Source organism: Bombus pascuorum, chromosome 14, assembly GCF_905332965.1.
Source record: "Bombus pascuorum chromosome 14, iyBomPasc1.1, whole genome shotgun sequence".
Lineage (NCBI taxonomy): Eukaryota > Metazoa > Arthropoda > Insecta > Hymenoptera > Apidae > Bombus > Bombus pascuorum.
The window spans coordinates 1,137,873-1,154,433 of record NC_083501.1 but is presented as its reverse complement, the minus strand read 5'-3'; the positions used below and the strand labels follow the sequence as shown (position 1 = coordinate 1,154,433).

General features: G+C 46.9%; 1 protein-coding gene across 1 annotated transcript in view; it reads left to right on the top strand.

Annotated features, from left to right (window-relative positions):
- Positions 1-16,561, top strand: part of LOC132914166 (cytoplasmic polyadenylation element-binding protein 2) — a 59,441-nt gene that overhangs the window by 9,972 nt on the left and 32,908 nt on the right. The window contains exon 3 of the mRNA XM_060973026.1: positions 1,650-1,758. Coding sequence (XP_060829009.1) covers positions 1,650-1,758 — 109 coding nt within the window. The remainder of the gene's footprint in view (positions 1-1,649; positions 1,759-16,561) is intronic.

Below are 16,561 nucleotides of genomic sequence, written 5' to 3'. Positions count from 1 at the left end.
AAGAAGGGGAACTAGGTTGGAACACGGCAGTGTTGGAGAGTCGGTGTTCACGTAGGAGGGTGGAGAAAATACACCTCGCAGTTCCAGGTAATACGAAGAAAACGCGAATGCGAAAAAAGTGGGGCTACCTTTGCAACTTTCGCCCTGCACCAACCAACACCGACGGAGTAATGTACGTGCTATATGCACACTGCACGGTGTTCAGAAATGCGTGGACACTCGTCTATTTCTATCGAGATGTACTTTAATTAGCAAAGCACGAAGAACTTGACTTTTACGATCACCGTATCTTCGTTCAAGAGGATACTACGACCCGATTCGATCGATCTTTCAAAGTCGGCCTGCAACCACACATTTGGCGTTCGTAGTTCTTTAAGCTTGTAAAATTATTTCGTCACTCGACACATACTTTGTCTTTGGATTCTTGGCATAACGTGACAGCGGATCGAGAAAATTAATTCGTACGCGCTGGCTTGTAACGTTTATTTGCCAGGACAAGTAAACAAAATAGGGCGAATTCATGTTGCGGCCCAATGTTTGATAATATTCGCTATTTGCTTTTTACCTCGTCCATCGTCTCGCGTATTTTAAGATCCTTCTTTCCGTTCCCGAATACCTTTGCTAGCCGCATATTACCTACGATCGACCGATCGATCGATCGAACAAACTTTAAATACCGACGTTCGGAATAGGCATTGCCGTTGACTTTACAGCGATAGATCTGCGATGCGCGGTTGGTTAAAGTTTCGACTAAAGGAATTCCCTATTTCGCGGTGCGGTTCGTGGAAATGAAATAAACAGCGCATTCTGCTATGAAACGAGTTCAGTAGTAAAGGACGACGCGTGGTCGGACGCTTCGCGATCGATTCGCTTCTGAATGATTCTAGGACGCGTATAATCGTTGCTTTTCCTCCGTTAATCGTTACGTCATTTTCTCAGGCGCGTCGTACATTCACGGTCAACTAATATTCGTAACGATAAACCTCCCTCTAGACGTTTCTTCCTTTTCCAATAAATACGACTTAAACGTCGCAGCCTGTTTATTCAAATGCCGATGTTTGCTGTGACTGGCGGCCCTTTTTGACCGAAACCTTAGGAAGGAAAGCACAGGAAGCCAAACGATACAAAACTGACGTACTCTCAATGACAAGCGGAATCTCTGAAACAAAGAATTTCCTTTCTGTCTAAAAATAGGGATCTTGGACTACGGCAAGCTAAATCGTTCGTTTGCGCGTAACCTTCTCCGAGGAAACTAGACTCGAACCCATAACTTTGCTTCTTTTCTCGTCTCCCTCGTCCTTCCTTTTCTTCTTGTCTTTGGTTACTCTATTCATCGGAGAGCGCGACATCGCTGCCGGGTAAGTTTTCCATCGAGGTACTCGTTCGTCCTCAAAAGCCCTTTCTCCGCGAGAGAGGCTCGTTTCGATGAAACGCGATAACGAGAACCGGTGAAAAATTAAAATTCCTTCGCTGTAGAAATTGCGAATCGAGCGAACGCCTCGTAAGTCGTGTTTGCCAACGATCGGTTTCCCGCAGTTGGCGAAATACTCGAAGCGATTCTTACGACCTGTTACCAAACGAATGGACAAACCGTCCGATTTCCTGCTCGATGCAAGCTAAATAACAAACGAATTTCACTGTTTTTGCAGGATCGTATGACGACAAATGGAAATTCACCGTTGGACAGTATGAGAACGTTGGAGCATTACTTGAGCGACATCATGCGAGGTACAGCGGATACCTCTGAACACGTGAAAGGTAAGTCGATTTTCCAATGCTCTTAATTAAACGTAGATTCGATGCCTCCGAACTTTGCCGAACAGAAAATGCGATAATACAAAGTTATCATCGTTCGAAGATGTTGAAAAGTTTATCACACGGTGGAAGACTCGAGAATCTAGCGAAAGGTTTTGTCTACGCGTACATGTACGAGATACGATCGTCTCGATGTCTCTTCGTAATTTAATCAAACTCTATCTCAAGGTCGACTATCAAATTGACCAAATTTAGTATTCAATGGATACAGAGAAAACGTAACAGAAACGGGACAAGGTTCGAACGTCGAACAAGATCTGGACGACGGTGCGTAACGAAACAAGTTCTCGAACGTGCATAACTGAGTAAGGTGGTCGATAGGCAAAGATTGTAGATCGGCGCGCGGAGTAAGACAACTAGCTTTCCGAGCAACGAGACCAACGAAAGAGCCGCCGAACCGACCACTTAACGCAGACCAACCCTCCTCGGCACCCTCCACTCGACGCGACTCCACACACTTTACTCGCTCTATCCCGTACACTCTGTGCGATTCGACGCGACTGTATCTACACGTCCAGCTTGAGCTTGGCGAACCAACATAGAGACCGAGCCGAAAGAAGTAGGAAGGAGACTCGCAAACGCTTTGCGTCTCGCGATGCTCTGCCTCTCGCTTCCCTTCTCGTTCGCGATCTCGCTTTCCTTCTCGCATCTACTCACCCTGTCTGCGAGCTCCGACACAACCCTCAGACAAGCGGTCTCGCGCCTGCAGTCAAGGGCAAGGGTGGTATCGCGAGGCCTCTTCTTCCTTAGTGGTCCGTCTACACACCGAAACCGTACGACGCCACCGACATCGACCACCGGAAGGACCAAGCGACCGATGTCGTCGCCAACACCCACGACGATACCGCGCTCGAGTTCCCACAGCCACGCAATTTGTTCGTACGTCTTAAAATCGTCTGAATCGCGCGCGACAATAAGATCCTTGCCAAGAAGCTTCGTAGAATTTAGCAGCTTCTGGTGAAAGTGGCTTTCTTCGTTGACTCGAGTCGCCTTGGTTCTTCCAGGTCGATAAATTTGCCTTCCTACGATGCAGCGATTATTTATTCACGGCGAATTATGTCCTCCTTGTTCGATAATTTCGCAGCTAACGATATCGCTGAGTCGACGAGTTGCGAGTTACAGGTTATAGACACGTCGAAACGACTCGTCGAGTTTCGCGAATGATGCGAGAAGCTGCAGAAAGATGAAACGATACAGGGCGAATGATACAGGGATAGGCATAGAAAAATATTTTGGCCAACCTACTTTGTTCGATCGCGTAATTATCGGCTCCCTCGGAGACCATCGCAGACGTCCTGCCTTTCCTTTTTAACTCGCCGCAAACCCTTATATAGCCGTAATTAAAATCTCTTCACGATCGAAATACCATCGGAAATAACGATCGGCCGGGGACAAGCTCGCGGTAACGAAGAATAGATCGCGACGATAATTTCCGATAGAAATTTACGCTTCGATAGAGGGCGGAGAGAAAGAGGATGGCTGGAAGAATAGAGGAGTTACAAGGAGTAACCCTTTCGCAAAACGACGTCTAGTCGAAGATACTCTTGGGTGAAAAACGAATAATAGGGTTGAGAGCTAGGATGGGATAGCAAATCGCCAGAGTGCGAACCCGTCTTTATTCTAGAACAAAAACCTCTCTTCAGGCATTGTAAGGCTCCGTTGAGTGGGCGTGCTTGCCACGGCGCCATCTTTAAAAGTGTCAGCATGGCACTTTAAACCGCACCAGTAGGTCAAGTCTCGGAAAATCCGAGTGCAACCTCGAGACGGCAACGATAGCCCGGCTGCATATACGTAGCGTCGCGTAGCCATCTTTTGGACCAAAGGAAACACTCTTCGCGTCGTCCTTTGTTCTAACCGATGAGCGGGTTCCTCTCGCTAAATGCCGAGGAAACGCGGAAGAATCCCGCCTTAAATTCGAATACACGCGTCTCGCCAGTCGTAATTATTCGAGCTTTTAAATTCGTGGTTCGGGTTTGCAGACTTCGTTACGAGAGCACGAAAGGAACGATCAAACGCGCGTTAGAAGCCACATGGAAAGAACGATCACGCTACTCGAACTCTAACGATCGCGTGTTTCGCGTCGATAAGATCCTTTCGAAAATAAGCGGATCGATTTTGCGTTATCGCTGCGTTTTTATACTGCATCGCGTCGCACCGTAGTTAAACACGAACAATGCTTAAGAATAATTTCCTTCCGCTGGGTATTTTTACGGACCAAGATTTCTATCGATTACGGATGAAAACTATAACCTGTTTAAATCGTTTCGATATCGTACGATGAAAACAATGTCCCGCGTGAGCGAACGTGTCCCATTGATAGGATCGCGTGCGCGCACTCGTCCAGATTATCTCACGGCGAGTAACTAGCGGTTAACTAGCGGCCAACTTTCCGTCCTTGAACGACACGGGCTTTACGATTGCATTCTCTGACCTATATATCGCGCATACGTGTACCGTGTAATCGGTTAGTAACGCCGACGGGATTCATAGAGGGTGGTTTTACGCCGCGCTCCAACCATCTAGGGTTTCATTGGATCGTGCTTTCTACCCCTCGTTCCCTTTCTATCTTCCGCACACCCCATCTCGCTACTGCGAACAAACGCTACGCGTGTAATTGAAAAGGTGAATGGATAAAAAGGACACCGCGTAAATACATAAATACTCGTGCGCCTCTACTCGAGATTCGATCTGTAAAGAAAACAAGAATTAATCTTCCGATGCAACGTTTCGTTCGCTTTTTCTTTTCTTTCTTTCCTTTATTTTTTTTTTTTTTTTTTACTCTTTCTCTTTCATCCCCTTCTTTATCGAGGACCATAAGTAATAAGTAAGCGAGTTTTTACACACGATGTAAACTAGTGGTTGCGACGCTGCGAGACTTGGAAGCTTCGTATTTTTAAATAGCAAGCTAGTCCGAGGTACGAACTTGATAACTCGGAACTGTAAATAATCTCGGAGCTACTAAATTTCGTTCGTAGACCACTATGGATCCGTGTCATTAAGGATACGATCCTAGTAGATCGCGAGATCGCGTCGCGAGTCTGAAACAACCCTTAGGTAAAAAGCAGGAATCGAGGAAGAAACGAAGAGAATCGCAAAGCTTTTTCCTATAGCTACTACGCTACGCGTTACAGCGTCGACACGACATTCTCGTATCGATCCTGCTGAATCGACTCGACTGTCTTTCCGCAATTCTCGACCTTAATCCATCCAGAAAAACGAAAACCAATTTCTCGTCTCAGCTAGGTGATAGAATCGAGCTTCGTTCATGACGAAAAACGAGTGACGATCCTTTTGTTGCGTAGCATCGGCCACGAAGCTTACGTCCGTTATGAAATGGCGCCGTGTAGACGCGATATTGGCCGAGAATATGCGACGATGTCTCGAGGATGCGACCGCAGCTATCGATCCAAGTCCATGTAAAAAAAAAGTTGCCGGGTGACCACGGTGAAGGTGAAACCTGCTCGTTCTAAATATTCGATTTGATCGAAGTTGTCCGGTCGTTCGTTACGTTTTTCCATCGTTCGCGAATCGTTCGCTTCTCGAGCAACACGGGCAATTATGGTCGTGCTCGTTATCGAAGAGGTATTGCTGCCACGTGTTTATCAAGCTACGAAAAGTAGCAAACAATTTCCGAAATAGTATTCTCTCGTACGTCGCGGAGTACGATAAAACGGTCGGGTGTGAATTAGAGATAATAATCTGAAAAATGAAGCTGACGTCCGATAAGACGGTAACGGTGCAAACAATAAGCGTATAAAGCGATAAGGTCCGACTGAAAATAGTATTCGGGTCGTGTGGAAGGAAAAATAATTTAACCAACGAACAAACCCGACCATCCTTTCTCCTGTTTGTTCGGTAGAGTTTCTACTTTTCCTACAAGTTCCTATCTTTCGGTATTCTCGTCGATAGTTTTGTATATTTAACCCGGAAAACGTGGCAAGTCCGAATACTACGCTACTGTACACGGTACTCTACACCCCTATATATGTATATATATGTAGAGGGGCTCTAGAAGTTGAAACGAAGAAACGAAGGAGAACGTAATATGTTACGAATAAGTTTCCGTTGCAAGAGAACTATATACGCTGATCGATGAATAACGTGTTCAAACAGAGTCATAAATCCCGTGAATGACTCGTGGAATTCTCGAGTCATCGATGTTTGTCAATTTGTCGAGCAGTTTGCGTTTAATCCGTGGCGTTAATACCGACCGAGTATACGCGTGACGTGTTCTTCGAACGACACACAAACTGGAAAAGGCGCGTACCGCCATCTCTAGGCGGCCTGTCAAAGGAATCGTAAGCGGCTCGGCATCGCGCAAGCGCACGCTGCGTTTCAAAATTTATTTACAAAGCGAATCTTCTACAATACCGAATGGGTACGAAGACTTAATTGAAATTGCAATGTTTTCAAGTTGTCGATCCGTCGACGTTGGACGAGTTTATTGATCGAGCAAACGCGACACGTGTCGTGTTCGATCTTCGATCCTCGATCTTCCGATCTCGGGTCATCGATCAACGTGGCGCTGCGTTGGATCGTTCGTGTGTACCGCGTAGCGAGCACGCTCCGTGGACTAAGCGAAAAAAAGGTTTCTTTAGAGACGTTATACTCGGAGCTGACAGTGCAAAATGGCACAAGGGCTTATTTAAATTCGATCAGAATTGGCTGGTTGCCTATTGACCAACTGCCACCATCAGCCGCATTGCAGTGACCTGCAATGTTGCTCTTCGTACGTCGTATTCGCGCAACGCGAAGGGTCTCTCGGCCGTCGTTACGCGCGTGTACGCTGGCGCACGAAAACGTTTGAACGCTCGCCGTAGAAAATTAGAATTCGTAAAGATATTTGATTGTTAGTCGCGTTTCGTTGGAAAACTAATAAAATTTCAAAATTTTTCGCATTTTAAACGCTCGATGTCTCTACGTTTCTACGAGTGTTCGAATACTTTCGCGAGCCTCTGTACGTGCGATTTGTTTACCATCTATCGCTCGATCGCTCTTTACGCGTGTTGCGTACTATGTACAAGCTTTTTTATTTTCTTATTTATAAAAGGACGCATTCTTTCGGTCTTTCGAGCGTGTTGCGCGTTACGTCGTGCAGCTTTATTTTATTTCCTTATTTATAAAAGATCGCATTCTTCGCATCGTTCGAGTAACTTTGTCCGCTTTGAAAGTCGATCTTTAGCTTCCACCGATTCGATCGTTCCTTTCTTGACCATGGTCAAATTATAAATAAACACGCCAGCATCCAGCAGCAGCAGTGGCGGTAATAGTAAGAACGGTAGCAGTAGCGAGCAACCCTTTGTATCTTCGGTTCCGTGCCATTAGCGACGTATATTTAAGCCGCTGTACATACTGTCGACGAAACAAAGCTCCGCAAATATCCTGAGGGACAAAAGGCTTACGTCAAAGAATAAAAAGGGTAAAAGGGTGCAAGAACGAGAGTGGATGAAAGCGGTTGGCGGGCGAACGAACGAGCGACACGCGCGATCGCTGATGCTACTCGCTCGGGGACACCTAACACACTCTTTTCTCGTCCTTGCACTTGTAACCTATCGAGCTTGCATTTTCGGTCTTACGTCTTGCGTCGCTTTTTAATTCCTACGCGATTTTACGCATCTATGGTATCTGACATTTTGTTTCCTGATCATCGGCGAGAATAAAGCGACGAAGGAAAGAAACGGAACAGAGGCACGAGAAATATTAAAAGGAAGAGAGAAGCATTCGGCGCGTGTACAGAACGATCGGCTCGATTCGCTGCTACGTAATATCTACCGTCCATCGATAATTCTTATTTATCGAAGCGTGAATCGAAACGAACAGCTTGATCCTACTGACAGCAATTAAATATTTTTTGTCGTCTCTTGAAAATTATTCTCCGGAACGAACGTCATTATTCTCCGTCTATTTCCTCTCTCTCCATCGCGTTCGATCGCCGTCGGTCGAGCGACTCGAACTACCCCCGTGTTCCTTCCTCCGTTCATAGACTCCGCTGATTTCAAACGCACGGTTCTCGAAAGAATTAAGCGAACAAATGCGTTCGTATTTGTGGCAACTCACCGTTCGGAAATACTTCTCCGATGACTGGCGTCTTTCTATATTTATGCAATAGGTCGCATGGAAAAACCTCTTTCACTGTAAGATACACGAGTCGATACGGAGAACAATCGTCGGCTGTCAAAGTCAGCGACCAAAGTGGCCACAGACAGTTTCTACGTTTCTGTACGCTTATAATTCCGTATTGCTGTTTGGCGATGGAAGTGGTCGTTCGAGCATCGTCCAATTATTTACAAAAGCGAAGAAATCTTTACGCAATCGTTTCGTCTATCGTGTAGGAAGAACCGTGCGAGAAGCAGCAACGTGTAGTAACAGATAGATGCGTAGATGGATGGATGGAGGGGAAAATAGGAGGAAGGGAGAGGGTGAAAAGGAACGACTGGCGAGAATAGAGGGGAACGAAGGAAGCCTTAAGGAATAACGAAAGAATGGACATTACATAAATTCAAGGATACCGTGTACGATATCAGATATCATATTCGTTACGATATTTCATTGAAGGTGTTATACGCGTGACGCAACCACAATTCGTTGCAACGTGCGCATCGCGCGGAGCTCCTCGGACGTTAGCCGCGATAATTCGAAAAAGTAGAACGTTCAAGGAAAGGAATAGGAAATCTCTTGGAAGCCGATCGAATCGACCGACTATTTATTAATTTTTTAATTTCCTTACATAAGTGCGCGATCGATGTTCGATTCTCGAGCAACGAACGACTTGTACAGGATCGTTCGTGGCAAGGCGACGGAAGCGATGGTAAATTCTAAGGGAAATTCGAGAAACGTACTTTCGACTTATGGAATCGATCGATGCGGTTTCCGAGAGGCTCGAACGACTCTCGGGTAAATTCGTTGGAATCGTAAAGCGACGAAAAAATTAACGAACCAGAGTTAGAACACCGCGAGCACGCTCCAACGACCGTACTTCTCCTCCAGCTATTAGTTCGCCGGTGTCGGTTTTTCGGCGTTTCTCTTTATCCCATGGAACGTGATAGTTTTTAACCTCGACTCGTCTACGTTCCCCGTACCAATTTTTTCCTTGGCACCGACAGACTCCAAGCCGACGCGACAATTGGTTAATCGTAAGAAAAAGAGACGAAAAAGGCCTTTGAATTTTTTTATCCAACGTCGGGATTGGATAACGGTAACTTTCTATTTGGAACAACAAACGTCTTATTGCGTACAGAAAATCGAATACCTCTTCGTCACCGCGTGACTCTGCAACAAGAACGGCAATTTGTATTTTCCTTAAGGAATAATAGCTGCTTCGATACGCGTACCTCGAGAAAGAGTAATTGGAGTGTACTTTGAGATTAGCAGCAAAATCGCACGGTACGATTAACGCTGTTTGTCGCCTCGATCGTCGACCGAACATTGTTCCTTACGTAAGACGGCCAAAAATAAAACGGCTAGCTCTCGAAAGAGAGAGGCAAAGCATACCCGGTTGGTAATCAGTTCGAAACGTTTCAAATTCCGCTCAAATAGATCGTACGTCAATTTCCCGATCAAAGACCAAGGCGATAGCTCGTTAAAAATATATATCTATATATTAAATACACGTGTATCTATATTTAAGTATTCGTTATGAGCGTATACTTATATATAAATTATAGTTTTATAAACACATCGATTTTTTCGAATTTCTTAATGTTGTAAGATCTACGTGGAAGAGAAGCGAATTTCTAATCGTATCGCAGAAATAACGTATTACGTTCGACGCGATACCTTAGGTTACGTTACGAGTCGATTGTTCGCTTTTGGATCTCTTTAGCATATACGCGTAATCGATGAAAAGAAGAAGGTCGACTAATTAAGCGGGAATTGGCTGAACGCATAGAGTCGTACGATCGAGTCGAGAGGTCGAGTCGAAGTGGAAAGGAGAAGCGGAAGAGAGGACGAACCAGTGAAACGGAGCAAGCAATGATCCATCATCGCGTGTATCGCCGCAGCTGTTTTGGCAGTCAGCTGGTCCGGCCGATTCGTGTTCGTATCTTGTACTACGGGCTTTCGTGTCAGCCATCCTTCGCGCCGAATCTACGATAAGGCTGCGTGCATACCGAATCGCCGACAAAATTTTCCCTAGTCGTCCTCGCCACCGTCCATTGTCTCTCCATTGAGACGGATGTTAAAGACCATTCTCCTTTTATTTTATCGAAAATCGTGGAGATCGATGAACGAGGAAGAAGAAGACTACGCCGACATCGTGGTAAAAGTTGGTTCGTATCGGTAAAAGCCGCAAGAACTCGTCCACTCTAGTTTCAGGCTAAACTTCTGTATCTCTAATTACGATTCTATCGATCCTTTCCATAGAATTTACAACGTGCTTTCTAGCGATAGTCGGGTTTTCTCGATATCCTTTTGCCGCTTCCGAGTAACTCGGGCCCTTCTGCGCGGTAATTTAGCGAGCAAAATAACGTTAGCGAATCGATAAGCGAGAAATTATAGATTGCGGATTTCTCTCTTATAATTCGACGATTTTACACGAAACAATGTAACATACGGGTCCCGTATAACACGTATCTGCCGCGTTACGGGGGGTCCCGTTTTGTATCCACGGGGTTGCCACCTGTCACAATAAACAAATACATAAATTAGGATGAAGAATGCGACACGCGAGCGTTCTTTTTCTTCGATATGGCGTGTTGGTCGAAATAGCGAAAAGCAGGCCTAATGGTAGGCAGATACGATGTGTCGAAATGCAAATGGGACCAGTTTTCCACAACTCGGCGGGATCTTGGATATCCATTATGCATGCAGCCTAAAATGCTCAGGCCGGATTGCGTGCACGTCAATGTCGAAGTCGGTGCTGGAATCGAAGCTTCCACGTTTAACCGGAGCACGAGCCCCCATCAGCCAGATATGCAACGAGCAAGCTAGTAGCGTAATGGCCGAAAGGCCGAACGATGAGCACACGTCCACGTCTAAATTTAGATGCGCTCGTGCTGCTTACTTCCGCTTATTTTAGCTTAGGGGCCAACCGTTTCGGCCAAGGAACGTTCCGTCCCTTGCTTTTCTCCTCGCCATTTCCTCTCAACGTCGATATCTCTCAACGATCGATATTTCCTACGTTCGAGATACAAACTTGCCAGGAAGATCGCGAACGAATTATACGTCCGGCTCGCGGTAAGCTTTTCTTTCGTTTTACGAACGAAGAAACGTCGAAGCGCGTTGGCGTTACAAAGGTGATGAACGAACAGCGGATTTGCTCGTTTACGACAAGATACGTTTCGAAATTGTACGACTGCAGTTTCTGCTTCGTGAAATTCCATCGTGCCGTTGCGCAGTTCGATCGAGTGGAGTAGCGCGCAAGCGCGTGCGTGTTACCTCGTTTATGCATGCACTAATTTTCGCGATCAAGCTACGTACGCAAATTCCTTCGTCCCTCCTTTGGCCATTGTTTAGAGTTTTCATTAACGATGGTTCGATCGGTGACCGTTGCTGAGCTGTTGCCAGCTTATTGGTTACGAAATACGACGACATTGGAACGTCGCGCGATTCCAAGACACGGAATAACACGAACAACCGAATTGACTTTCTAATTTTTCGTTTGTCCCTGCATCGACTTGTTCGTTTTCTACAATTATCCTTTAACGGTCGTGAGACAAGATCGTGCGTATACGAATGGAACGATTTGCCGCGTTACTCGTCGCTTCTCTTCCATTCGCTGCTTTCCCGCTGTCGTTCGCCAAATCTCTTAATCGCTCGAATGTTTGCCGAACAACGAACTCTTCGAATTGGATCGACGATGATCGAGCACGAGGACCTATACTACGCGCGACTCGTCTCGACGCTGAACGATTATGTAACGGCTATGCGTCACAAAATGCCGACACACTGTGTCTACATATCGGCGTGGTACTGGTCGAACCGCGAGACGAGCACGAGCAACCGCGACCGTGTCGCAACAAGCGCGAGCGCTAATAATTCTGCCGTTTAACCTTGAACATCGATTAAAGTATCCTTCGTATCGGTACACCTCTCGCCGTCCGAACAGCGTTACATATAGATATTACCACATGTGCACGCTGTTTGCCATATGCCTTGAACCGTGCATAATAATCGCTTAGGATCGATGCAACGAATCAGAGGTGTTTACTCGAACGTTTGCAATAGTTGGAAGAGCGACCGACTTCTGCAGGCTGTATTAATCATTTGTAGGTAAATCGGCCGATGTATTTGCGTAACGTTCGTCGAAAAACTATTTTCCATCGATTCGCTCGTGCACGAGACTAATCCAATCGTTCAAATACGTTTTAGGTATCGATCGTAGTAGTGTTATGTCGAGTGGATACGGTTAAGTACAGCCGTACATTCAAGAAATGCTAGGTTACGGGGATGTTACGTAATTATTCACAATATCGTCCATCTACCCGCAGAAAGAAATCGTAACGATGACGAAGCTTTATCTCGATCGAATCGCGATATGCGTTCGCGAGTCTCGAAACACTCTCATAGACGCCTATACGCATATATGCTTGCAAATGTTATCTTTCGGACGATTCGAAAGGAAGGGATGGATGGATCGCTTGGAATTCCGAATGCGCGCGAGGTAGTTGAAAAAGGACGTCAATGGCGGACAAATTCGACTGGATTTCGAGACGGATTCGACGCGTAACCGAAGAAACCGACCAAGCGCCGAAACAACGTTCGCGTATTTCGCGATATCACGTGGATGCAGAAACGCTCGTATAAGCAGCGCACTCGTGAGCAAACAACCTTGAGCGTATTATCCAGTTCTTCCACGTCGTCGTCGTTGTCGTCGTCGTACAGGCTTGGACGAAATATTAGAACATTTTTATTATTCTCTGGTTGGCGATGCGGTCGTAATCGTCGGCGATAATGTACGCGCAATTTGTTCGTTGATTGCCAAACGACCGCGAGATCGCGGCTGAATCGGTCGATGCGATATTCAGCTGCGATTCTTTCTTTCATTTGTATAATACGGTTAAGAATACGCTCGACCGTCGCTGAATATATTATACTTAATTTCGAGATTCTTCGGATCGATTAGATCCGTTCTTTTCGACAAAGCGTTGACTGTACAGTGGCACAATGGCTAGGAAAACTGTTTCCACGGCGATACATTTGAACGGCATACGAGAAGAGAACACGACGGGTCCATTTTTACGTTAATTTGTTCGTTTCGATAGGGCGTAAAAATACGTATTTCGAGGATCAATGCCGCTCTTGAACTCGATTAGATGTTGAAATAAGATGTGTAAACGGAGGATAAAAGAAACGAATAAATAGAGAAAGGATGCACGGCTAGATAAGAAGTTACATATGTACATGGACGGCGATAGATGCACGCGCTATACTAATACGTTGATGCGACGCACACGCTTGTTTTTGAGTCATCGCGTCTCAATGCTGAAACATGAACGGAGGCAACGCGACTATCGAGGGGTCGTGCGCGCTATATACGCACGTATGCGTATGAGATTATCTATCTGTATATCAACACGCATACGTAAACATACACGCGTGCATACGCGCAACAACATATATATCTTCCCATTTTTGCCTCCATTACGTTCGTACAATATACGTCGTATAGCTTCCGCTTGTGTTTTTACACGCACACGCGTGCCCCGTCCTCCGTCTTCCATTTTTATCTTTTATCAACTTCTCTACCCTCGATCGTTTTTCACGCGAACTCTGTCCGAACCCCATGGTAACCGCGAGTTCGAGATCGTATTTCGAGATGACCGAACCCGTTTTTTTATTTCCAATGGCTGGATTTAGGTAGAGGTGAGATAACAGATTCGGATTTATCAGTAACTCTCGTTTTACGTTTACGATCGCGGTGAAACATCGAATAAGCCACAAAGCATCGAATAGGACGACGCGTAAGGTTTACATCGGGGTATTCGGGACTTTGTTTACGTCCCTGCGGTACGAGTGCCGCCTCTCGCTCTTCCATCCACTTGCTCGTAGTACGTCATCGAGCCGTATCTCGCATACATCGTTCGAACTCGCTTCGACTCGCGCCGTTGGTTTGTCCCTGACGTACTCTCTCTCTCTTTCTCCGCGATCGCACGTGTACGTGCGCGAAACTGAACGTGTGCGCGTGGACGACTCCTGTATCTCCTTTGGTCGTATAGTAGCGTTTCGCTCGATGTGGCTCCGATGGAGTAGTGGTCGGGTAGCTTCGCCGCGGCGCCATCGATCCCTTTTGCGCGCGTGCTCCGACTCTGTCGCGCTCGTTCGCAGACGAACAGCGGACACGGACACCGGCGCGCGAGAACGCTATCACATACACACGTGGACGTGTCGACACGGAACGGAGTAGAAGCGGTAGGTGCGCACACACCGCGCGCGTACATATATGTCCGCATGGACTTCGCCTCGTCTCGCCGCTCTTCGCCTCTCTTCGCCTCTCTTCGCCTCTGTTCGCCTCTGTTCGCCTGGTCTCGCTTCGTTTCGTCCCACCACGTTCGTTTCGCCTCGTCTCGCCGCGCCGCACCTCCGCGCGCTACCAGCTTCCTCCCACGCCTGGGGGCCGGGGACCATCGCGGAGCGGCCATTCCTTCAGCGAACTTCAGACAGCGCGCATCATACGTCGTATTCACACGCCGCGCAATCGCAGTCGGAAACGTAACACACAGCCGACCGTAACCGTAACCACGCCTTTTTCTAAAAACAAATAGCCGGTTGTGTCGCGTACGCTCGTTCGAAGCCGACGGAGCGAGTAGCCGAGAAAGAAGCGGCAAAGTGCGAAGAGAAAGAACGACGATCTGTTTTCGAGAGACGACGGCCGAGGGACGTGTTGAATCGAAGCAAAGTGCGCGCGACAACTTTTCCGTTCGTTTAGCCGCTATCGCATAAACGAACGACGTAGCAACTAATACTCTCGCCTCGTCGGCCGTGACATGTGCTTAACTTTGTGTTGATCCAGATACACCATTTAGATCCATTCGTCTTTGGGATGCGATACGGGTAATACAGTAGCGACACTACGTGTACTACATACGTGTTTGATTTGGTTGCGTGTTCGGTGAAATACGAGGAAGGATAGTGCGCGGAACAGCAGAAAGATACACGGAGAAAGAGAAAAGGAATACAGGAAGAAAGGAGTGAGAAGAAAGAGGGTGGGTAGGGAAAGAAAGAAAGGAAAAATAGGAATAAGAATAAAAGTGCGCGGTGGGTAGCAGTGTGGAATAGAAGATCGTCCCAGTGTGTGCTAAGTGACTCGATAGTGGAGGAGGAAACTTTATCTAGGGTTCATCGGCAAACGGTACCCCGGTACTCCGGTGCTCGGCCTGGCTGCTCGCGCCCGTTAGTGTGCCGTTCCTGTCCGTATGTGTGTTGTGCATAAACTCGAAACTTCCGATGCTCTGATCACGTCCTGTTGCGTGCAGTCGCTCCGTGTCACCCGCGTAGTGCCGAATCTATCGAAAATCAGGAGGAGTCGTTCGCCGAGGTGAGGTTCAAAGTGCGCGGCGACCATCGTGACCGGGCCGAGTGGACGGACCGGGGAACGAGTTTAACGATCAACGGCAACACACGAAAACGGAGTCGAAAAGATTTTTCGTGTAACCTACGAATTACCGTTGAAACATTCGCGTTAAAAGATTCAACGGCTTCATTGAGCGACCGTAGTCGCACCCATAGGAATCCATATAGCGGAAGAAGATGTTTCGCGCGTTCGGCGCTGCGCCGGCTGAGACACCTTCAACCGCCGACATCTGGACTACCACGTTCCCCAATAAAGGTGCCTATATTATGTACTTGTCGAGTATAAAACTTGTCGTAGGTTAGTCGCCGTGTTGAACGAACGTCGATCGTTCGTACTCGCTCCTTCCAGGAGACTAGGCTCGTGCGTCGTGTCTTGTCGTGTCGTGTCGTGTCGTGTGTGTGGCGTTCGAAGGTTCTCTCGAATTTCGCAAAGAGGCCGCGCGGGGTGATCACGGGTTCGGAGCACGGTGACGCAACCACACTCCGTGCAGCCTGCCCGTTTTCGGCTCGAGCCGAGAGTTCGTCGACGCGTGTCCCGCCACGTGATCGCACCTCGCACCCGCGTAGCCGCGCATCCTGCCTCGCGCTCTTCGTCGTCGCGAGCGCTACGTTTCTTTCTTTCTTTCTTTTTTTTTTTTTCACCGCTCTTTTTGTCTCGAGCTAATCCCCTTAACGTTGCGTAGATCCTTTGCGACTACTCCCTTTCGAATAAGTTTCTTTTTAATCTCGTAACGAGCATGTATACGTGTGCCTTAATTTCTGTAACTACGATAGGAGTAGGGAAGAGACGGTGTATTACCAGAGGACATCAAACGATGGCGTGTTGGGAGTACGGGAGGGGGGGAAGTTGATAAACAACATCAAATATATACACCGTATATACACATACACAGCTTTCAATGACGATTCATCGATGACTGTGCCCGTCGTAACATACAAATACTTTCCAAGCAAGAATGAAACAGCGCGTTCGAAAATTTCCATTCTGTCCTTTACTCTTTTTCTCTTTCTCCCTGTTTATACAATTTAAGCGTAGAGAATGCGCTACTTTGCTCGTCCATCGATCACCGTGGTAATCGATATTAATGGCAACTGCCGTGTTTTCGAGTACTTTCAAATTGGAATAACTGAAAGAGAAATAATTGCTATTTTCGAACGGCGTTGAGTCGAACAAGTCGATGATGGGTGATGACAATCGTGATACGAAACGCACGAGTGTGTAGGTATGTATTTACGC